At 43.1% G+C, this 24124-nt stretch overlaps 1 protein-coding gene across 2 annotated transcripts in view; it reads right to left on the bottom strand.

The window, feature by feature from the left end:
• Positions 1-24124, bottom strand: part of sh2d3ca (SH2 domain containing 3Ca) — a 52455-nt gene that overhangs the window by 27304 nt on the left and 1027 nt on the right. For both annotated transcript variants that reach the window (XM_071466327.1, XM_071466328.1), the window contains exons 2-4: positions 23498-23779; positions 22860-23403; positions 19892-19931 (exon numbers count right to left, since the gene is read on the bottom strand). In XM_071466327.1, coding sequence (XP_071322428.1) covers positions 19892-19931; positions 22860-23403; positions 23498-23779 — 866 coding nt within the window. The remainder of the gene's footprint in view (positions 1-19891; positions 19932-22859; positions 23404-23497; positions 23780-24124) is intronic.

Raw genomic sequence — 24124 nt, 5'->3', positions numbered from 1 at the left:
GTATCTCATATGTTTGGCCAAGTGACATACATTGTTTTGGTAATAACAAAATAAAAGTTCATACTGAGGCATAGTATACAATTCATACGACCATTATTATTTTACTTGAACAAAAGCTGTGGCCTAAGATGCACTCTTGTTACCATGGATACAAACACATATGGTGACACAGCATCTAATTAATTAATCAATGAATGACAGCAGAGGATTAATCAGCTTTACTGGCTGAAACACAGCCAAGAAAAAGGTTGTAAATACAAACATGGCCACTCTCAGACAAACGCAGCTTTTGATGTTTTTTTAGTTTGTTTTTTTTTTCTTTATTGTCCACACAGTAAATTAAATTGTATGAGTGTCTGTTAGTTACAATTTCTGATTGAATATGCTGTATTATGTACCCTAGTGTTAAGGGACTAGGTTCAACTTTAAGCTTTAAGCAAAAGTCAAATGGGATTGAATCAGGATTCACTGGCCTGAAAACAGGGACTGTCTGCATCTACTGCAGGTGGGAAAAACAGCTCACTGTCTGTGTCCAAGGTCTGCTACAAGTCTGCAGACAAATACATTGTGACCGCAATTCTTTTATCAGACTGATGCCTGTGGAGCAGCTTAGCAGGCCATCTTTTTTCATGTTGTGTTTCTCAAAGGACATTTTTGGAATATTTAGTGGGAATCCCTGAATTTTCCATGTTTTTTCTGACGGTTACATGAAAGGATTTATATCACTCTCTCTTCTGCCAGGAGCCAAGAGTTGGTTAGCTTAACTTAGCATAAACACTGTGCGGAAATAGCTAAGCTAACTTTGTCCAAATCTTTTTTTAAAGATTTGAAGCAATAGAGCCAGGAGATGGTTAGCTTAGCCTAGCACAGAGATTCGAGGCAACAGCAAACAGCTGACATTGAAGTTTCCAGAAAATGTAAGTAAGGGGGGAAAAAAAAAATCATTTTCATATAATTTCAGCATATCTTGGTTTTGCCTGAAGCCCAATCTCATTGTTTTTTCCAGAATGAACACATACAGATACAAAATGTGCCATGTCTGGAATCCATGATGCAAACACTCACTTTAGATTGAAGGTCACTGCAGGGAAGTCTATCATATGCAGGGAAGTTTGGCTATAGCTCGGTCACAGTGACATCCTACTCCCTGCTGTGTCAGTACACACACACACAAACACACACACGCATGCACGCACGCACACACTAATTTTGCCTAGTCACAGTACAAACAATGGCCTATGGACAGGCCTTGGAACTTGACACACTGACACAGCACATGCACAGAAAGAGCTGATGACAATAATGCAGTTGAAGATGCAACTGTAGAGGTGAGAAAGTAAACACACAATAGAAAAGGACAGATAGGAAAGAAGAGAGATGAAGAATTGAAACAAAAAAGGAAAGATAGTATGAGAGGAAAGGAGAGAGAGAAAAGAGAGAGGGGTCAGGAAGGGAAGGAAGAAAAGAAAGTGGTGACCATAGAATGACGTTATGGAAATGAGGAACATAGGTTGACCATGGATGCATTTCAATCAGTTTTATTTTCCTATTACAAGCACATATACACACACAAACACACACACACACACACACACACACACACACAAAATCACACACACACACACACCCCTCCTCAGCATCCCTGATCATGCAGACCGGCAGAAAGAAGCACGCCCTAGAGCTGTGATGCCATTGGCCAGCAATGATGTCATCTCTTCCTGGAGGATGAGCAGTGAGCTGTACAATTGGCTGGCTGAGGCAGACAGTAGGAGAGCGGCGCTGAGGTATCAATTCCATTCATACAGAGGGAGCAATGGAGAGTGTGTGTGTGTGTGTATGTCTGTATGCTTATGTTGTGCGTGTGTGACCACTCCCCATTGGGGCATACAGACAGAGCTATTAGGGCCATGTCCATCACTCAGACACACAGACAGGACCTGCTGAGATGCTCCCTAATGGACACTCTCTGTCTCACACACATGCACAACACACACAAACACACACACACTGGAATTTTGCTCAAATGCACACTATCAAATATGCAAGTAATCAAGCATGCACACACACACACACACACACACACACATTTGCACTCACACAGCTGATGGGGGTTAGGAGGGTTGAGATGGGTGTTGTCTCCCTGTTGTTACTGGGCTGTTGTCATGGTGATGCAGATGGAGCTTTTACTGCTAGCTGGGACTCTCACTTTGCAATAAACTACACACACACACACACACACACACACACACACACACAAACACACACAAACACACACTCTCACACCTCTTTTCACTGAGACCTACACGTGCACACCTTTTGAGAGCAGCCTTGCCCTTGCAAGTGCTTTCAAGTAACAGAAAATGGAAAGGGAACAGAAAGGGACTTGCTTTCATTGTCTTTGTGTGTGTGCGTGTGTGAAGGTGTGAGAGTAAACACTCCCACGAGACACTACACACGTTTCTCTAAGAGATGCTCATGGGAAATTAGCCTGTGATAGCCTGTTACAAAGTGCTGTGCCTTCACTCTCCTTCTTCTCTTTCTCTCTTTCCTCTTTACATGTTTTACATTCCCCTCCCCCTCTTACTACCCACACCTCCCACACCTCACCCGGGCACCCCTTTTTTAGAGTATGATGTCACTCGCAGGCTTGTAATTGCCAGCATAGCTGTCGGGATTTCTTCCAAGACTTCACGCACGTGTGAATACAAGATGCAAACCAGCCCTGAATCTCAATTGTGCTGCACTGTAGCTGTGAGTTTATATGAAAAACCCAGCACACACACTATAGATAGATAAAAATCCAAGATACCACACACTGAGAGCAACCATGATAATGCAATTTGAGATGTCCTGATACAGAAAATAATTGCCTTGCTGGAGGATGTTCTTTGCCTTTGCCTTGTCCATTATTCTTTCATATCTGGACACTTCTATTGCTTACTTATTAAACATGGACAGAACAACTGCTATCTACTGTTCTATCAACACAGTGTCCTCATCTGTGTCTCTCTGCTTAAACTAATCACATTTACTAAAACCCGGTGAGTATGTGTATGCATGAGTGATATCATGTTGCAGCACATGATCTGCGCATCCACGCTGCATGAATTCTACCTTATTAGCAGAAGTGTTAATCTAATTTGAATTGAATTATGTCCAGCAAAGCTATCAAATTTCACTCAATTATATCTGTTCAGTGTCTAATCAGTATCTGTATCTGGTTCACATTAAAACCCCAATCTAGTTAATTAATTAACTAAAAAACATTATCAGCACCTTTAGCAAAATGCCACTCTATTTGCCAAGTCTCCTCCATCTCTGTGTTCAACTTGTACATCCGCAGTGGAGCCAAAACAATTACTCAGTTACAGAATTAACAGAAAATTGACATTTTTGATGATCAGTTAATAATTTAAGCTGTTGAAAAGGGGCTCATGCAAATGAAACACAAATTCTCTGACATCCTGGAGACTAAACAGTTCATCCATGTGAAAAAACAATCATGAGATTAATTGACAATTGGAAAAAAAAAAGCATTTGTTGCTACCCAATCGCTAGACCCTTGCTCGCCCACATGTGTAGGCATGTGCACATACAAAAATGAATGTCTGTGGGTGTGTGTGTGTATGTGTGTGCGTATGTATATGAAAGAGAGAGCGAGTGTGAGCATGTGTGTGTGTGTGTTCATTGCCATTCTCAGCTGCTCCCTGCAAATCACCCAGAGACGCTTTAACAGCCCCGGGTCTTTTCATAAAGGAAAATGATGCATTAAAAACTCCTCAGAGGTCCAGGGCCTTCCGTAACTTAAACACACTTTACCCACTGGGATTTATTAGAAATTTCAACAAAAAGCAACACTGGTATGGAGAGCTGGAAAACATTAATCCAAAGAAAATACTCCCATACAATCCCCCTGACAGGACAAACTTTAGATATGCAGCCTAAATAAATAAATGAATCATTTGAAAATAGTATTTGGGGGCAGAGCAGGGAAAACAGAAATGCAAATGCGTCATCACAATACGATTCAGCTAAGCAGATCACTAACATCTCAGAGTATGAGAAAGTTCTGGACTCATTGTGTATCATTTCACACCAGAAGGCCCTACTTTTTGTATCACACAATGGGCTTTAAAAGCATGAGAGCACGACTCCCCGTGCTGGAACAGCTATTTGTTTCATTTGGGAGAACTGAACCTTTAAAGCTGCAGCCGCCTGCCATCCCGTAGCCTATGCCTTCTCAGAGGTCACGAGAGGTCAAAGATGAAGAGAGCAAACAATTGCCAACCTCCTGCTCCAAATCCCTTCACTATGCCACACTCCCTCTCAGCTGTGTCTGTCCCGGCATATGTGAGCATGGTGTGTGTGTGTGTGTGTGTGGATCTACAGGCATGTGCGACTTCTTCAGCGAGAGACTGGTGGAGAGACTTCAGAGGACTGATTCACACACAGCGCACATACACACACTGTTCACCCCTCTGTGTCAGTACAGAGGCAGACACAGACACTTGGCTTCATTCATCTTAAAACATTTCACATTAGAATTTGTGAATGGATGATCTGGCAATAAAAGAAGATTCAGAGTAAGGAGATGAGACTGAGATGAGATTTCTTTCTTGCTATGGATCAATGGTGAACACAGGGGATGTAAAACGTTAACGTGGCTAAAACAGCAACTACATTCAGTGTGAAATTACACCTAAATGTTTAGTTGTCAAGACCTCTTTCATTACTTTATATCATATACACATCATCAAGTAGCAGCCATGCTTTTCAGCGTCCATTCCTCCATGTCCAGGAAAAAACCCCAAAACCTTTCAACATTAGCAGCCCTGTGAGGCGAGGGTTGCTATTATTTGGCATGTTTTACCCAGCTCTCAATCTACAGATTCAAACACAGCAAATCAGCTATTGACAATTTCGATCCAGTAAGCAGAACCAAGTACAATTAAGTGTAACACACTGTAGACTGAAATTGTAGAATCTATAGGCAAAGGCACTAAGGGATGAAAAATGTAAATATTCTGCAAAGTAATTGCCTTAAACCCTACACCTTAACTGCTGAGAGAGAAGATCATAATTATAACACAGAGTTAAAGGCCACTTTCATCTCTAACCTGCAGGCAGGTATTCTTCAGAGTAATCTCTCTCCTGCACCAGCCTCTGTTTAAATAGTCGTGACTGTGATTAAACGCACAGCCGTGTTCACCATAGGTTTATGTTCTCATGTTATTCTATCTTAAAGCTTTCCCCTATCATGTCAGGAGAGAGAGCAGATGATTACATGAAGCACTGAGCTGGAAAGCTTTGTGATCCTGGCCTGCAGCTAAAAGTCATGATACGAAGAGACCAATTCGTTTTTTTTGCATTTTCACTCGTTTGAGCGGGGAGCACGTCATGCACTTGAGTTTGCTGAACCATAAAGTGCCTGAAGACACATTGCTACTACACAGCTTTTGCTACACTCACACATACAACTGGCTACATTTATTTATATTAGAGTATTTAGAACTCTTTCACTGTTGCCATCCCCTGATTGCTCTTACGTCTAAAGGCTGATCGCATTCAGAGCTGAGCTTTTAATGTGTGCAATTAACCTCGCAAACAAGTTAACATTATTTGATAAGAGGCTCAATGAGCCATATGTCAACACATCTGTTAATCCACATTTGATCTCTTTAGGAGTCAAAGCACTCTTCCTACTGTTCAGAGTAACCTGCCAAATAGTGACCCGCAGCTGAAGGACCACTTAACTCTCAGTGTTTCCTCCGACCTCTTAAGCCAAGATGAAGATTAAAGGAGAGCCTGAGCACAATGTATCACAAGGACAAAGCACTGCTGTAGAATGAGGTAGAAGATGAGTCTTTAGTATGCTGTGGGGACAAACTCAATACTTCCTGTGGCTGCTTCAGAGTAAAAGCCTCCAAGCGAAGACACTTTTGGCTGGCTTTAATGTGAGTCAGCTGCTGAAGGTCTTGGGGATAATCACTAGGTACTGGGCAGTTACTGTAGGCTTTAAATGGTGTTAGGTGTTTTCTTTTAACTTTGGCCAACTTTAATTAATGCTACTGTTCAGCTAATGCCCAAACTCTACCATATGCATATGTTACCATATGCTATAAAGCAGTTTAACTGAAATCTAAGATTAGTTGATTTGATATTTGGTGTTATCTAGATATTAAGAACCAAAGAGGAGCTGAGAACTTACAAATGTGACTGAGCAAATTCACAGGATGGACTGGAGCACTACACACACACAGTCATACACACACATGAAACATACATAACTGAGACATGCAAACACAAGCAGGCTTGTTCCTCATTACTGCCAAACACATCACAGTGCTCTAATGGGGATATGGACGCTGGAACAGGGAAATTTAAGCATGTGCGCGCACACACACACACACACACACACACACACACACACACACACACACACACACACACACACACACACACACACACACACACAGCTGCCCTTCACACTATGAGCCTGCAGGGTGTGACAGGCAGGCACGCCAAAAGAGGATTTGTGGTGAAAAGCTTTGGGGAGGAGGGCAAGAGGGAGAGAGAGATAGGAGGAGTGGAGAAGAGGGGATTACATGGTGAATATTTCAATACTAAAACATACCAATTGGCTTGGGCGCCCTCTCTGGCTTGGACAGACAGACAGACAGACAGACAGACACACACACACACACACACACACACACACACACACACACAAAGGCATTAGCAGGGCCATATCTTCTACAGCTAGCTTAGCACTGACTATACAGAGAGTGGGGTGATGGGTTGCGCTAATGCAAAACCACTGGGACCCCCCAGGGATCTGACTGACAAGCTGATTGCTGGTTAACCTGCTGTGACTGACTGAGTGGACAAAAACCAGCCAAGCTCTTCCTTCTCTTGTCATACTCATGAAAAAAATCTAAAAAAAAAAGTGCACAACAACAGGAGATAGGTCCAACATTTATCTGGCATCTTACTGTAAAACTAATAACACCAGAGCTGCATAGAGATATAAAACATCATATAGAGGACAGAAAAAGAACATAACGCTGATGCTACCAGGTTCAATTTCTGTTATTAAACTGTGACTTGCTCTTGAGAATGAACATAAAGCATAGAAGAGACATACAGAAGGGACATCAGTGTAATAAAGCTGCCCAGTTTAATATGTATGATTTATTTGTTGCGGGATTTCTTGAAAAAAAATCCTCCTACTGTAGAAAATAAACTGACTCCGATGATCTCTTTTATACATAACCAGTTATTTTTTCAATATTAAAAAAAATATATCTGCAAATTTTATTTAAAAAACCCCAATAATATAAAAGCCCAGGTAAAAATCAGATTTTAGCACTGTGATTTAAATGGACTGCACTTTACAATGAAAGCCACATTCACCCATTCACGCACACAGTCATACAGCACTTACTTCTACACATAGAGCGTTTCTACCATTCAGACTCATACTGATGGAACGGCCTTCATCTTGCCCAAGGACACTTCAACACGGGGACTGGAGGAACCGGGGATTGAACCACCGACCCGCTGATAAATGGACGACCTGCTCTACCCCCTGAGCCACAGTTGCCCCAACACCCAGCACCAACACCCAGTACTTTCAACAGAGACAGACGTTGGTGCATCATCAACATCTAATTTGCATTCACTTCCCACTTGTCTCTCTACATTCTATAACCACACTTCATTCACTGTAAACTTAGGTGATCATGGTCTTCTTGCAGCAGGAAACACAACAACTTTTGGTGCACAGAGACATAGCATGAAGAGGTGGAAGTCAGTGCAATATTTTTTCAAATTGCGGATATTTTTCTGTGAAAATCTGCAAAAAACGAAAACATTTTACATTCCAAAGTTATAATGAGGTGTCACTGAGGATCTGTCTGCACAAACAGAAACTTGGTTCGCAGTGTCTGGGGCTGGGTGGCAGAGAGGTGCCATGTTGTGAGGTTAGAGGTCGACAGCAATGTTCCAGATACAGTCGGGCTGCAGGAACGCTAAAGGACAGAGGGACCGGCTGCCGGCTGGCATGATGGCTGCCACATGCTGGTCAGGTCAGCAGGGAATGAGGCTACAGAGTTGGAGTGGGAGACACACACACGCACAGAGAGAGAGAGCCAGAGAGAGAGAAAGAGAGAGGGAAGGAGAGGGAAAGTGGCTGGCAGAAAAAAAGGATTAACTTCAAAAACAATCAAAGTCTAGTTCTGTGTATATTTGTGTCTGTGCATCTGTTTATGTATTTGTGGCTGCATCTGTATGTGTGTATGTGTGTGTGTGTGTGCATGTGTGTTTTTCTGGGGGCTGACGGGGGGAGGGGGGGTTACCACTGTAGGAGTCCAGCAGGCAGTTACATTGTCCCAGTTTTTACATGCTGGAAGCCCTGGGTATAATGCAGACACAATGGTTAAGCTGCGTGTCCGTATATATGTGTGTGCATGTGTGTTGTGTGTGTGTGAGTGTTCATAGTTAGCATACTGCAGTCTAGACCAGGGGATCAAGTGTAATCTCTCCACTGATACAGCTGATGAACAGAGGTCACACACCACTGTGACTGCGTCCACATCATCTCTGCATGTGGAACACTTGTGAAACAAAGCAGCGTTGTAAATGAAGTAATTCTAAAAAATACTATGACGACTAGGTTAATATAGACTGTTTCTATTATTCCTTTTGACTGCAAATTCTGGTTTTAAAACATAACCATGATATATCCAATTACAACTATGTTTTTTTTTAGGTTTAGAAAGAGAAAATATAATGGTTACAGTTTTCTGTAGTGGAAGCAGTTTTTCCTGCTGTGGTTACTGACCACTAATGAACGCTCATGATGCAAAAGCCAGCATGAACAAGGCAGTCTGCAGTCATTAGTGGTGCACAGAAAGCAAAGAGATACACTGAGAGTAATTACTCTCACAGCATACTGAAAAACACTTGATTTTTTTTTTTCAAATGTCCATTTTAGTTTTCAGGGTAAAAGTACAATTGACACACACAAGCCAGATGTTAACCTCTGGGTTTATCATTATGAGTCTAGGATGCATCTTTATTATCTTGTCTTATCAGAGATAGATGAGAAATCATCAAGGATTTATGCTGAGAAGTAAATAAAAGCACTTCACTCCTGAAAACAAGTGACTCACACACCAGTGAGCCAGTGAATAATCCTCATGTTTTTTTTCAGATGGAAAAAGATGCAAAAAACAACTGTGGGTGTCTAAGTGGAAATAAGTAAATATTTTAAGTAATGATTACCCCCAAGAGGCAAAGAAAAAGCAATGGTATGACACTGAATGTGCAGAACAACTAATGATTAAAGCATTATTTGCCTGGGGTAGCAGACAATGTTTGGGTTACATGACACACAGTATTGTGCTTGTCAGGCTATGTTTAATTAGAATGGATTGGGGAATCAATATTGGTCTACAGACAAAATCACACTGTTTGTAAACAAATACAAGTTGCAGAGAATTAAGTAATTATTATTTTTTTTTACAATAGAAAGGCTCCCACTTAACTTAACCATTCAGTGAGTGCTAATTAATTTACCCCCCACTCACACACACAAACTCCTACCACAACCACCACTGCACAGGATCCCCACGACAGATTTAATTAAAATAACTTCATTAGTCTGAGCTGCGAAACACTTCACTCTAAACAAAAGCAGATGCCACCGAAACCAAGACATCTCTTTCTCCGTGTCAGGCATTTGTTTTTAGAGCAATGAAACAACCAAAGTAATCCAAGGTGAAGACACCCACTGTGTCAATGAGCTGTCACACTGATGAAATGTCCCGCTTCCAGAGACAAGGTGGGACACGCCAACACCTAACGCTGGGATTACTGGCCTGAAACACAGCTAAACCACACGGAAACACACACAAAACACAAGTCCTTTAAAGTAAATCTATAATTATAGCAACACAGTCTACACAGATACAAACAACGTGGCAGGGGGAGGAGAGGAGAGGAGAGGAGAGGAGAGGAGAGAAGAGAAGAGAAGAGAAGAGAAGAGAAGAGAAGAGAAGAGAAGAGAAGAGAAGAGAAGAGAAGAGAAGAGAAGCTTGTACATGGTCTATACTGCAACCACTGGAGTCCAGCAGTATCATAAGCCCAGGCAATAAAGTCTTTTGGTTCCTCATAGTCTACTATTTCTCATTATCTCATCTATTAATCAATGCCCTTTATGTTCTCTCTTCTTGTATCACTGCTGTCATGTGAAATCCTTGAAACTCCCACTCTGAAGACTCCTGTGTTTGAAGGAATTCTTTACAAACTAACCCCTGGCGAATAAAACCAGTGAAGCACTGCGTTCCCGCTAAAACAAACCTGATTTTGTTTGGTTCCTGAAAACTTGACATTTTGAAAATACAAATACCAAGCCTATCAGACACAGAAACTTACTGTATACAAAAGTACACACATACAAAACATATTTTGGGTGTCATTTTGCCCCAGCCATAAGGTCGGATATTTGGTTACAAGCACCAAGCCAGAATTAGACCAAAGTAAAACTGATACTGTGGGCTACTGTACGCTTCACTCTACTGTACCCTTCACACACTTTCTCTCGATCTCATATACAAACACACACACACACATCGGACACACGTATTCCCCTTTCTCTCTTTCTCGTACACGGTCTCTCCTCTCTCTATCACTCTCTCCACGCTGTGATTTCACACAGTCCATCTGACACCCAAGTTCTGTTCAGCATCTATGATATCATCAGTCTGCCAGCTCGCAGGCAGGCTGACATTACCGGCTGCCGGGACAGGAGAGGAGCCAACAGCGAGCACACCTCCCACAAATCAACACAAGCACAAAAGCCTACAAACAGACACACACGTGCACAGACGAATGCGCCAAATATAAGGGAACTTGGATAGTATATGAAAACAGAGCACACATGTCTTGTAATGACATACCACGTTCTGAAAGCACTTTGTTGCACACCAGGAAGCACAGGCTGTGTGTTCCTGTATCATAACATATGGAAACAAACAGAAAACACACACATGCGCACACACGCACGCACACACATGCACGCTCACTCACCTGCACCTGCATGAAGGATCCCCGGTAGAAGCAGCATGCTGCAGCCGACAGGGCACTCCACAGACTACACCTCTCCGTCATGGTAGGTACACACCTTCCTCTGCTACCTTTCCTCAGACCTTTCCCCTCCACTCCTTTTCCTCTGCTTCACCTCTCTGTCTTCCTCTCTTCTATCTATCTTCTATCCTCTTCTCTACCCCACCCAGGGTGTCAGATTCTAAAACCCCAGCCCCTGGACTAAGCCTGTCCCACCCCTGCCAGCCTCTTTGCCTGCCTGCCTCTCTGCCTCTCCGCCTGGCTAACAGCCCCTTAACATAGTGCCACCACTACAAAACCGGGCTACAAGCTAAAACAGCTAACACCACAGCTTACAGCTTGCAAGCAGCTGCTGGTAACCACATCAGCTATTAGCTATGAGCGAGCCGCTAACAGCTGGTACTGATAGCAGCGAGTGATGTTACAGCTCCTGACATCTCCACTGCTTCTGCCTCTGCACCGGCTTCTGTCGCTTCTGCTCTCTCGCTCCTCTCCCTCTCACTGCACTTGCTGCACTTCACGCGGCTGCTAGGGATTACCTCATTGCTTGCTGATGAAAGGAGTGTGGGTGGGGGGAGGGCGGACCAGAGGGAGAGTGGGAGAGAGGGTGGGAGGGATGGATGGATGGAGGGGGGGGGGGGGGGGGGGGGGGGGGGGGGGGGGGGGTGAATGCTAGAAGGCAGAAGCAGAGAAGAGTGCTGTCGAATTGCAGGCAGAAACCCCACCCACCCAAACCCAGCCACCCGACGACCCCCGCGCCAGCGCTGAGACAATGCTGACAAGGGGTGGGGGGTGGGGGGAGCACGGAGGGAGGAATACAGGAACAAAGTGAGGTAAAGATGGGAGGAGGGAAAGAAAAGATAATTAAAAGATGAGATGATGAATGAAGAAGATGCAGGTACAAGGAGAGAAAGGAGGAGGAGGAGGAATGCAGCCTCCCAAAGGAATCTAAGCTTTCTTTTGCCAAGAAAGGAACCCAACAGAGATGCCCCCATCACACACATACACACACACACACACACATACACACACACACACACGCTTGAATGCATATTCACACCTTTTATTCCACCTACATGTCAACACTTACACAGACTACTATATATTACTAGAGATAGCGGTGAGTGTGTGTGTGTGTGTGTGTGTGTGTGTAGCTGAATATAATGATGTGTCTCTAAAAAGCCATGCAGACTGCAGCTAGACACCTCATTATAAGCTGAAACACACAGGCAGGTGTTTCAAGGATAACACGGTGTGATTTTCACAGGCCCATTTCACATACAGACACACACATACACGCACGCAAACACACACGCGCGCATGCCAGCAGGGAGATGTCAGGAGGGGTGGGGCTCTGTCTCCAGAGGCCCTAGTGAGTGACATCATTGAGGACGCTTCACCATGGCAACACTGCGAGAGCCTTTACAGCATCCAAATTTCTGACACTGCATTTAGTTGGGTCTGCACCACTGCAGGGGAGCGTAACGCAACAGAGAGACATTGCCAGCGAAGGAGAGAAGATGTGCAACACAGCAGGTCACAAAAATACTAAATGCTTTTCTTACTTTTTCTTTGAGGGCATAGAAAACACATACACATACACACACACACACACACACACAGACACACACACACAGAGCATCAGATGATGCCAGTAATCACTTTGCAAATCTGCCTCTTGAATGCATGCTAGTGGGTCAGAGGCAAAGAGAAAAAGGCCGACAGATAAGGAGCTGCAAGACACAGGATGGATTCATTAACTCCAGCGTCTCCTCTTAATGTAATCTCAAGCCATCCAGCACTGGATTAGACAGATTACACAGTGGGGACACAAATAATCTCATAAGAGGGGCCCTGTGCTTTCCTTCTTTCCTCTCCTCCATCCTCTGTAATACTATGCCAAAACAATCACAACATACAGCATGTTACATCTGGCTGCTGCACCACACACACGCAAGCTGTGGGAAAAACACATGACAATATGATGGATGCAGATCTTAAAACAGAGATGGTCTGCTGTGGCTCTGATTTTAGCATTAAAATTGCCAATGTTAGGGGTGTAATTCCCCCTCAGACAGGTCATAATGAAAATATATCGCGGCGTAAGGTGCATTATCTAAAAGCCACTCTACAAAATTACACTTCTTGAAACTTATAGTTTTTATATTTCACCTCCTAATCCTTTCTGAACAAGTACTTGCACGACTGAGAGAATGCTACTAAGAGCACATCTTCTCATTGTTTTGATGCAAAATGCATTGGGAAAGCTCCAGCTGGCGCTTCCACGTGTCAATCTGCATCCTCACATGAATTAGTTGACGTCAAACAGATATCAAATGGCTTCTGGTGTGGGGAGCTCTGATATTAAAGCAAAGCAACAAATTCACCGCAACTGAGTCACACCATGTTCACTGAAAATATCTGACAGAAAAACATACTCTGCTTCACACTGTGACATAACACTCAGGGGTGGATATTCTGGTGCATGGGTAACTTGCTCTTTTTACAAACTTTTCTTTGGCAACTAAGAAGAACTCATAATGGGGTGACAATGAACTATGCGTATTAAAATACTGATGTTATAATTCTCTTACAGACCTAAATGAAGTCAATCCACAAATTTCAATTGTCTAAATTGGTCAAATTCATCTTCAAATTTGTTTATTGTGTGTTTTGGCAAATGAATTAGACACAGATACAAAGGGAGGTGGCATCTCTATATCAATAATTGTACAAAAGCACACACAAAAGAACAATTGCACTTAATGGATAGTGAAATATTGCAACCATATGAACTGATAAACAAAAGATCCACAAGGCCTAACACCTGCCATCATAATATTATCGATTTTGTATTATTAATACCATGCCAATATTTCATTTTTCAAACATCACAGTTATCGTCAATACTTTTGTAACACAACAAACCCATAGTCTGATTCCCACAGTTGTCTGAGAATACAGTAACTAAACAAAACAATGACAACTATCCAGCAGTGCAACCAAACCAAACCATTTTACTGCCGTTCATCAAGACAAACATATCAGACATGAGTCAACATAAGAAATTAAAGGAAAGAAACTAAAAATCCTTATTGTTACATATGACATCATGGAGATAAATGTGACAATTCATAACACACAGAGTAGTGTAGGACATCTCATCAAGCCCTAACCTTCACTATCCCACATCATTTAAGAAAATGTTTTATTATAGTAAACTGAACCCTCCACAGACACTGGCTGAAAGAAAAATGGATGCAACTTGGACCCATTCTGTGCCTTTGGGAAGACTTAAGAGAGTTTCACTCTTACTTTAATGTCTCCTACACTTCATTACCCTCAATCTTCTTTCTTCTTTCTCTTCTCTTGCCTTGTCCTTACTTTGTTTCCACTATTGCTTCCCTTTAAACCCTTTTATATATCTGTATTTTACTCTCTGCATCTACAGCAAGTGCTTCTGTCAGGACAGGTGTGTACAGCTGCTCGCTCTTCCATTTCCTTCACTTTCTTTTCACAACAGCATTTTCTCTTCTTACTCTTACACTCGTTCATTGAGTCTGTCCTTTCTCTTTTGAGCATTCCTGTTTCCCTGTACTCCCTCTGTCTATGCTCTGTCAAATCCAACCCTTCTTATCACCGTGCACCTTCCCTCATCTCTCCCTCCTCCTTATCCCGACCTCTCATCACTAGCCTAACCTCCTCCTTCCAGCCTCCTCCTTTTCTCTGATCTCTGTCTTTACCTCTCTTCTCTCCTCTGTCCTTCCCTTCTCCTCCATGGCCATCCCTCCACATTCCCCTCCCTACAGTCCTCTATCTCTACATCTCCTCCCCTGCTTGGAGGCGGTCCTCAGTTATATATTAATTAGTAAGTCCCATCCCGCAGGCTGATAGGGAGCACAATGGAGAATCCCTGCATGTGCCTGCAAGCATCCCATTAATGAAAGGAGTGTGTGAGTGTGTGTGTGTGTGCGTGAGAGACTCACTGATATGAGAGAGAGAATATAGATAGTGAGAGAGAGTGTGTATGAGAGGGGAGAGAGGAACGTGTGTGTGTGTGTGTGTGTGTGTGTGTGTGTGTGTGTGTGTGTGTGTGTGTGTGTGAGACAGATGAAAAGAGGCGCGCCGAGGGCAGATCAAGATTATATGTGCACACACATATCATTATGAGTGTCCATGTGTGCACACGTGTGTGCCTAAAAACAAAGGCCCAGGCTCCGCTGGGGTTTAGGAGGGTACAGCTAATGATGTGTGTGTGTGTGTCTGATTGTCATCGGTGTGTCTTCACAGGGTGGACCCTCCTCACAAACTGGTTAATCCGTATTGAACCATCAGATATGCGTTTCAAAGCCCGTTTGAAACATCAGGCTGCAATAATGATGCAGAGAGAGAAAGAGGCCCGCTGGAAACGCCGCCGCCGCGTCCACACAGACATGTAGAAAAACATTCATTTAGGTGTGAAATAGCACCATTAAAAAATGAGCTGTCTTGCTTTAATTGCATTAAAATGACTAAATCTTACACCAATGTGTTGCTGTAGCAACGAGACACATCTTTGGCGTGAATAAAGAAGTGTGTAATGCCGTCTTAGACAGATCAATGTGTCATTATTCTGTCTCTCGTGTACCGCATAGTGGTTTGAGCGTGCTGACCTTGACGAGGGCGGACAAAATAACAGAAGCGGCTGAGAGTACAATAGCCCTGCAGCGCTTAATGAAACCCTCAGATGTGTTGATTCAACTCAGTGGTTATTTTTGAAGGTGAAGTATGTGAAGCAAATATCCAACTTTTTTTGTGTTTCGTGCATTTTCTTTTAGTCACTGTTGCTGATGCAGTTTTCCTGTATTTTTCTCTTCACCACATCACACATTTTTTCAGTGTTTGTGATTGAAGCACCGGCAGTTCAGGCAGCCACCATTGTACCCAACACAATTACAAAGGAAACAAAACAACGACTGATTTTAAGTTAAAGCCAAATCGTAAAAAAGGTGCTTGTCAGCATTTTTAGCCACACTAGTGATGTGCTCTGGCCAGTCAATCCACCATTTGGTCCACACTGAAATATAGATGTGTTAATTGTGGGACAGATGTTTATGGTCCCCAGAGGATGAAGATGAATCACCTGATTTCTCCTCTCGTGCCACCGTGAGGTTGACAGCGCTTCATCGTCAAAGTGAACATGCTGAGCTCATAAAGATGATCTGCTGAACATCAGTATGCTGACAATTGTCAATCATTTGGACATTAGGCACATTGGCTTTGAGTTAAATGCTAAGTACAGACTGTAGGCTTTTTGTCTGGTTGTGCAATGTATATAAAGCAAGTCTAGAAAACACACAATAAGATACAAAGATATCAAGTAACTGCGGCTTGAATTGCTGGTGTGTCAGCTGCAAACACTGAAAAATATGGGTAGCAAACTCTATGAGCTGTGAGTGGGCTTCACCATACTGGTATTTACTGCCGGGCACCGTCGTACTCCAGGTGTTTCTGGTATTTGGTCCACGTCCTGAGAGCCATATTTTACAGTCAGGTCTTACAGATGACTCCGTGCCATTAAAAAGATACAGTGTTTATCAGGGACCTTTTCTTGTTGGTGACCTAAATAAACTGACTTGAGCAATAATCCAAGATGTCAATGGCCTTTCAGTAAACACAGAGTATGTGGTGTGTGTATTTGATTTTGTGTGTGTGTGTGTGTGTGTGTGTGTGTGTGTGTGTGTGTGTGTGTGTGTGTGTGTGTGTGTGTGTGTGTGTGTGTGTGTGTGTGTGTGTGTGTCTTTACTGTGTGTCTTTGTCAGTCTGTCTGCACGTCAAAGGAGCAATAACTGCAGACTTTCCAGGGGTGTGTTACAGAGCACCAGCCCTGACAGTTTGCACCCCCTCTCATTTACAGAGGCGCCACATTAATTCAAACTACTGTAACAGTCACACGTGCACACACACATACATGCACCAACAGGGCACTGACTTAATTTAATCAGGTGGCACACAGACATACAGATTTTGGAAACTCAAATCATTTGCATAATCAAACATGCAGTAACACACAGCTACACAGCTGAGTCCCCACACACACACACACTTATATTTTTTTAGAGCACCAGTGTGAGTCACGTGCCAGACATATGTTAATATACACCCCCAGCCCCTCCCATCAATCTAGCACCAAACCACTAAATAGGACAGGAGACAAAGCAGGGCTGGGCTACAGGCAAAAACAAGCGCACACAGTCACAGAGCACACACACTAACATCATTCACACTGTTCAAAAACAAACTCACACTTTTACTGAACAATTTTACTGAACTGTGTTAATGACACAGTATGGTCGGGTCTGTTTTTTTCACCCAGCCATAAACTCGTTCAAAGCTGCTTTTTGCGTCTTTCGCTAAAAGTCACAAATACAAAACCAGTAGATATTGCTTGACCAGCCGTGCCTCCCCATGAAAAATGAATGACGATGGATATTTTATGATAAAGCTGAAAAGATGAAGAGCTTGTCCTGAATGCTTTGGGGCTGATTGCTTATTTTCTTTGAGCATATTCAGAACAGATTAGTTTGTTTGCCTTTCTGTTTTTCTTTTTTTCTATTATTATTATCTTACATGCGATGCTGTGTGTGGGTGTATGTGTGTACACATGTGAGAATGGACGTGATCAACTGAGGGGAGAGTCACTGGCCTGGTCTGTCCCATTATAACAGTGAACACTGAGGCCAACTCCTGATTTAAACATCAGCTGTCATAAATGTTTCAGAGAAACGGAAGGAGATGGAGGGACTGCTGGCAGCTTTCGGGGGAGTGGGTAGGGCGGCGGGTGGAAGTGGTGGGAGGGGCTGTTGTGATGTGTGAGAGTGGGGGGGGGGAAAAAAGGAGAAAAGAAACAAATCTGGGTGAGAAAACATGTACAGGGATTTGAAAAAAAAAAAAAAGGAGCAGGCGAGTTGGTGTTAAAAGCAGAAAACAGTGACCTTACTTCTCCTCATCCCTTTTAAAATGGGAATGATGCGCTCGTGTTGGTGATCATCCACTGTCACATGCAAGAAATATGTGAAAATCCATGTTAAGAGCTCTTAGTCACGCATATGTCAGGCTTATCTAAAATTAAAAAAGGTGACATTTTCCGTCGGTGCGAGAGTAGGTCTCGATCATAGGAGCGTACTTGTCTCAAAAAGTCCACTATAATAGTCATAATAGTAATACTAATAATCACATAAAATGCCTTGTTTTATGTGAGCATGTCATAAACTGCTTCATTTAAAAAAAACACGATTCTGTCTGATTGACATAACACACAGCAGTGTTTTATAATGAAAATGGGCCACCATGCCTGAAATAAAAACTACATCACTAAGATTATTAAAGACATCTGCACTTTCATAAAATATAACATTAACTTTAAGGGAGAAGAGATGCCAGCTATTGCTAACGCAGTGTTGAAGCCTTCATCTAACTTATAGTATCTACTTAATTACCAAGTTGGCGAAACTAAATTTAGACTGTAAATGTAATTCATAAATGGTTTTTGATGATATTAAAGTTTTGTTTACAACAGTGATGCTTGTAAAGCAAGCAGTAAAACAAGCCCATATTCTCAGTTATGAGAAATTGACGCAAGCCTACTATTTACATGCTGTTAAAATCCTAACAAGAGAGGCAGCGCAGTGGGATTACACTGTAGTCAATCTGTGGTGGGCAGGGGAAGTTGGATGCATTTGTTTTACAAAAGGAAGACAGCTCAGGGTCATAGGAGAAGGCTTTTACCAGCTCACCTGTGATGTATAATCAATAGAAAAACAGATCCCAAGAGGCCAGCAGTTCGCTCCAGTCTTTCCTTCCCTCTTTCTTACTTCTTGCTTCCTTCCTTCTTTTTCAAGCCTCTCCCTCCCTGCTTTTGCTCTCAGTTTGAAGTCCAATATTTGAACTTAAGTGTGTTTGTAGTTCACAGGACGCATGACTCCATATCATCCATCTCCAAGGTCAGGAAACACGCTTCACACGCTCTCTGATCTGTAAGGGGTTCACAACTCGAGTATATGGCCCCACCTGCTGGCTGCAGCACAGACTGCCGGCCGGCTGCGCGGTGCTGACATTAGCACTGCTTCACTCCAAATTCAATTAGCTAAATGGCCGACTGAATTAGGCTAAATGCAGAGTGAGCCTGCTGAAATGAAAATAACTGGGGAAGACTAAGGGCTAATAATCAACCACAATTACATCTGAGCGCTCACGTTAAAAAAATCTAATTCAATCATACGGGAAGGAGGAGGAAATTCAAACTGCACTGCTCATTTAGGCTGAAAACAACAATTCATATCTGCCGGCAAGTCGGGAATTAAATGTGTGTGCATGTGAGTCGCTGAGTGAAAAAGACACAGTGACAGGTGGGATTTTTATGAGTAGGAACAAGCCGAAAAGTTGCTGTTTTAAGCACCAGTACTGTTGATCTAGAAGAAAGGGTGAATTTTTTATTAATTTTTTAAAATGTTTTTAACGCTTTTGGATGTGATCTTTAACATTTAACAGTGCTGGAGGTATAGAAAATAATCATCAGTAATAATCATGTCTGTCAGTTTGGAGCATTGTTTTAGCCATAATTATGCTGACTTTGTTTCATTGAGCGAGAAAGATTCCTGTGAGGAAAATATTCAATTTCATGCATGTACACACACAAAGAATAAAACCAGACATCTGACAGCAGACACCCTGACAGAAGACGACAAAGAGACACATACAGGCGCCAACACACATCTGGACCTACCTGGACATATTCAGCCTGGCTGTCTATTGGCTCCATGTGGCTGAAGAGATAATAATAAAAAAAAAAAAGAAAGTAAGTAAGAAAATAGAGGAAATGCTAAGCAATGTAATAACAAGAAAAAAACCTGTAAACCTCTGTAAAAAAGGTGTGTGTATCAACACACATGAACACACACACCCTTGCCCTTTTGTGTTTGATCTGTTCCTGTAAAAAAAAAAAAAACATGCCTGTATTCCCATGACCCACTTCTGCAGCAGCCTCTCCAGTGAGTAAAATCATGTTGCAGTCCACCTTCATGGAAAATGGATAGATAACAAACCCCACTGAGCGTCTAAGGTTGCTGAATATGGAGCTGGCCTCTCAAATCTCTCGGGCACCATAACTCACACTTTTACACTCATGATGGATTCAGATCATGTGTCAAAAACCCTGCTGCGCTGTAGTCTTGGGAGCCGTACTGTGGGTATTGCTGTGCGGCTTTGTGATATGGCGCTGGCGCGAGCAAAAGGGGCAATTACACTCCCAGACAAGTTTTAAGATCAATCAGCGCAGTTCCCAGTTGCATGATGGGTCTCATAAGGCCTAGAGCAAAGCTGTGTTACACATGACCACAGAGAGGCCAGATCAAAGGCTCACATCATGGCACTGGGCTCGGGAATGTTAATGGGTCCCACGGCAGAGGAGCTCTACGTTCCCCTCCCAAACTGCTCCTGTGCTGGATCGTAGTTTAAAAAAATAAAAAATAAAAGTACAAATGTAAAATATTTCCCCCTTATCATGCACACCGATAACATCAGCATTCATTCAGACAGACCGGGATGAAAGAATGTGACTGAGCTATAAATATAAAAACATACCAATCATGCATGAAGCTTTAAAAACAAATACCACACCAGATGTAGACAGGAGGAAGGCCGTCAAGCTCTACAGTCAATGCTGCAGTCAATGTCAAGGGTTGGCCTATACAATCAAATTAATTTGAAATTTGCTATGACTGTGAGGCTGCGTAATACTATTATTTTCATTATCAATTCATTCTATTAATAAATCAGTTGGTCTATTAAATATAAAAAAATGACAGGGGAAAAATGCCTTGAGCTCTCCTAAAGCCCAAAGTGGCACCATCAAAAAGTTAGTTTATTCCCTCACCAGCTGTCACAAAACACAAAAATGATCAATGTACCATCACATGAGACAAAGAAAAGCAGCAAATCCTAACAAATGAGAAGCTGGATGTAACTTATGTTTGACATAAATCTTTGTCAATCCACTAATTCTAACGGATGCAGCTCTAGAAAAAGTCCACAACCAAATTAGATTCAGTTTACTGTCTTATATGACAAAAAGCAGCAAATTATCAAAAACAGCTGCTGATTAATTTCCTATTGAAAGATCAATCAATTCATCAACCAAGTGTTTCATCTCTAGCAATGACATGAGTTATCATCCCCTCCCCTTGTCAAATTAGGGCCAAACAATTGGAATGATTTTCTCCATGAGAGACAATAAGACTAAACAACCGAACCCATAATTATACCAGCTGAGCTGAACATCTGAGAAACACCACGACAGCGTTTCATTTCAGAGCCGAATCTTACCAGAGAGGAGGCGGGTAAAGAAGCGAGGAGCTGCACTTTGGACAGAATGAGAGCAGGAGACAGAAACGGACAGTCAGGCTGGGATGATTTAGGACTGAGCGGACAGGCAGAGGAGAGAGAGAGAGCGCTTTGATGTGTCCACACTGAACTCGCAGCGCATCACGGAACTCCGTTTCCCACGGTCCCCGGGCTGACCCACTGGGCTGATGTTGCGCGCTCTCACATGCCAGCCCACGGATGCCAGCACATGTAACCGGGTGGACACGCACACACGCATACACGCAGCGCAAACCCCCCCCCTGTAACACGATACACGCACTCCGCTATCATGCGTCATGAATATTGGAGGCAGAGAGACCTCGGCATGTCATGGGAAAGCAGCGAGAAAATGCAATCTGTTCTGCTGGGGGGGGGGGGGCACCTTTCAGGAGTGACCGTACATTTGCCCTTAAAACTCTTCAAGAAACCTAAGTCTTTGCTGATACTTTGCTGCATGCTTTACGTTTCCTACCTTACGAGACGCACACAACAGGCAGCACAGAAGCTTATTTCTGTCGGGCTCCTGTGAGTCACAGTAAATCAACGCAAAATGAGAAAGCGTCAAACCTGCTGCAGCTTTCCAGCGGCACCTGATCGATACGTGGAGTCAATGTTACCTGCTGCCTTTAAAACACCAAGTAATGAGTCGTGCTGTCTCCTCACCTCACACCCCCCCACCCCCCCGCCTGAGACGAGCCCGGCACACGGCAAAGTCAGCACAAACTTTAAAGCGTCAGCTCGCCAACTTTCCCCGGTAGGTTTGAGCACGGCCGGATTAACCTGTTTTGGAGCCTAAGGGCAAAAATGTGCTGCTGGGCCCCCTGTGCAATTCTCTCTGAGGAGCGTGTACAGTTTTTATGCTGAAATACCCCACTAGTTTTAATATGTAGCCTATAAGATGTAAGCACGAAAACGAAATAGCGTAGGTCTTACAACTAGGTTTTGGTGGAAGAACTACAATGTTACAAAACATTACAAGTAAAATCCCTTGATTCAAATTCCACTGAAGTATAGAAACCTAATTCAGCTTCTCGGAACTTTGAAAATCCATCTTTAGCACAGAGGAAGAAAAGCGTCTCTTCACTCCCTGACCGCATAAAGGCCGCAATCATCAGTTCATTGATTTATGCAAGCTGAGATGTTTTTCTTTATGATCTTCATACAGTGTCATTCAAACTTTTATAAATTAGATAATTTCCCTCTGGGCATACCAAAAAAATCTGGGTACAATTGTCACAGGAATGAGCTCATTAATGAATGTTACCTCCCCTCACCCTAGTCAACAATTATTAAACAAATGTAACAATTTTTGAAAGAAAAAAAAAACTCACATGTAAATGCTGTTAGAGTTTTGGTTTCTTTCATCTCCTCCTTCACCGAGCTCTCTGCTCTCTGCCACCTCCGTTGTTTCAGACACAAGCCTGGACTCTAACCCATCATCCTCATGAGACTCGGTCTGATCATTCCCCTCGCTGAGTGGAGGTGACGAGGTCTCCTCAGGGTTCGGGTCTCCACCTGCCTGGGTGATTTCTTGCTCGTCACAAGCCTCTTGCTTGTCACAAGCCTCTGGTTGGAGCGCGGCACTTGAGCCACCAGATGGCGGCACATCTTCACAGACAGCCGTCGGCGCAGAGGGGATGTTTTGGGTGTCGGTGACACTGATTTCACCTGTAGATCTGAGCTGCGACTTGTCATCAGTGAGCGAGTCGTGGTTGAGCCCAGTGTCAGCTTTAACTGCAGCTACATCCCCGGCCACTTTGGGTGAGAAGGCTGTGATTCTCGGGAGGTCACAGTCTTTGTCCCTTACAGGTCGTTGGCTTTGACTTCTGCTGAGGCTGCTCTTGTCTTTACTCTTCTTACTGCTGCTGGAGCCTCCTGGAGAATAAGAGAACATCAGAAATAATCAACACTAACTGCTATGTTGCAGCATTCATCACTTAAGTTTTGATCATTACTTCTGCTGCTTTACCTCTGATACTCTTGTCCTTCCTCTTCATCAGTAGCCGTGGCAGCGTGCCCACGTGTGTATAGCTCTCACTGGAGCGGACGTAGCTGGCTGTGCGAGGACGCATGGTACTCAAGTCGTCCACTGTTGTTTCAGCAACTGGAGCCAGGATCTTATTGGAGACAGTAGCAGAGTCACTGCCATCTCCAGGTACACACCCAGACTTCGACTGAGAAGACTTGGAGTCAGATTTCTCACTGGAGCGGCGAAATGAGAGGTTGGTGAGGCTGCCGAACCACTTGAAACCTTGGGAGGAGAACGGATTGAAAAGCAGAGGGAAAATCATAACAACAATATTATTATGAGGGAGCATTTTTTTTTTTTAAGTTTTGAAAATGTTCTCATTTGCCAGTGTTTCTGTACTCATCCCCATGCAACCAGTCAACTGGAGGAAAGAGAGTTGGTCATTTTGTTACCATATGAAAGGTGTGGGAAAATCTAGAGTAACTAGGGGAGGGTTGGGACATGTGGACTGTAAAATGTAAAGTGGATGTTAAAGTCAGGAAAGGGGAAGAGAATTTAAAGAAGCTGAGTTAATTAAAGTTGCACAATATCAATAATGCATCATCTAAGAGTGAATGTGTCATTTGT

The sequence above is a fragment of the Trachinotus anak genome, unplaced genomic scaffold, assembly GCF_046630095.1.
Source record: "Trachinotus anak isolate AG129_WGS33_773 ecotype Australia unplaced genomic scaffold, CSIRO_AGI_Tana_v1 ptg000028l, whole genome shotgun sequence".
Classification (NCBI taxonomy): Eukaryota; Metazoa; Chordata; class Actinopteri; order Carangiformes; family Carangidae; genus Trachinotus; species Trachinotus anak.
The sequence above is the reverse complement of the archived record's forward strand: the minus strand, read 5'-3'. Positions and strand labels throughout refer to the sequence as shown.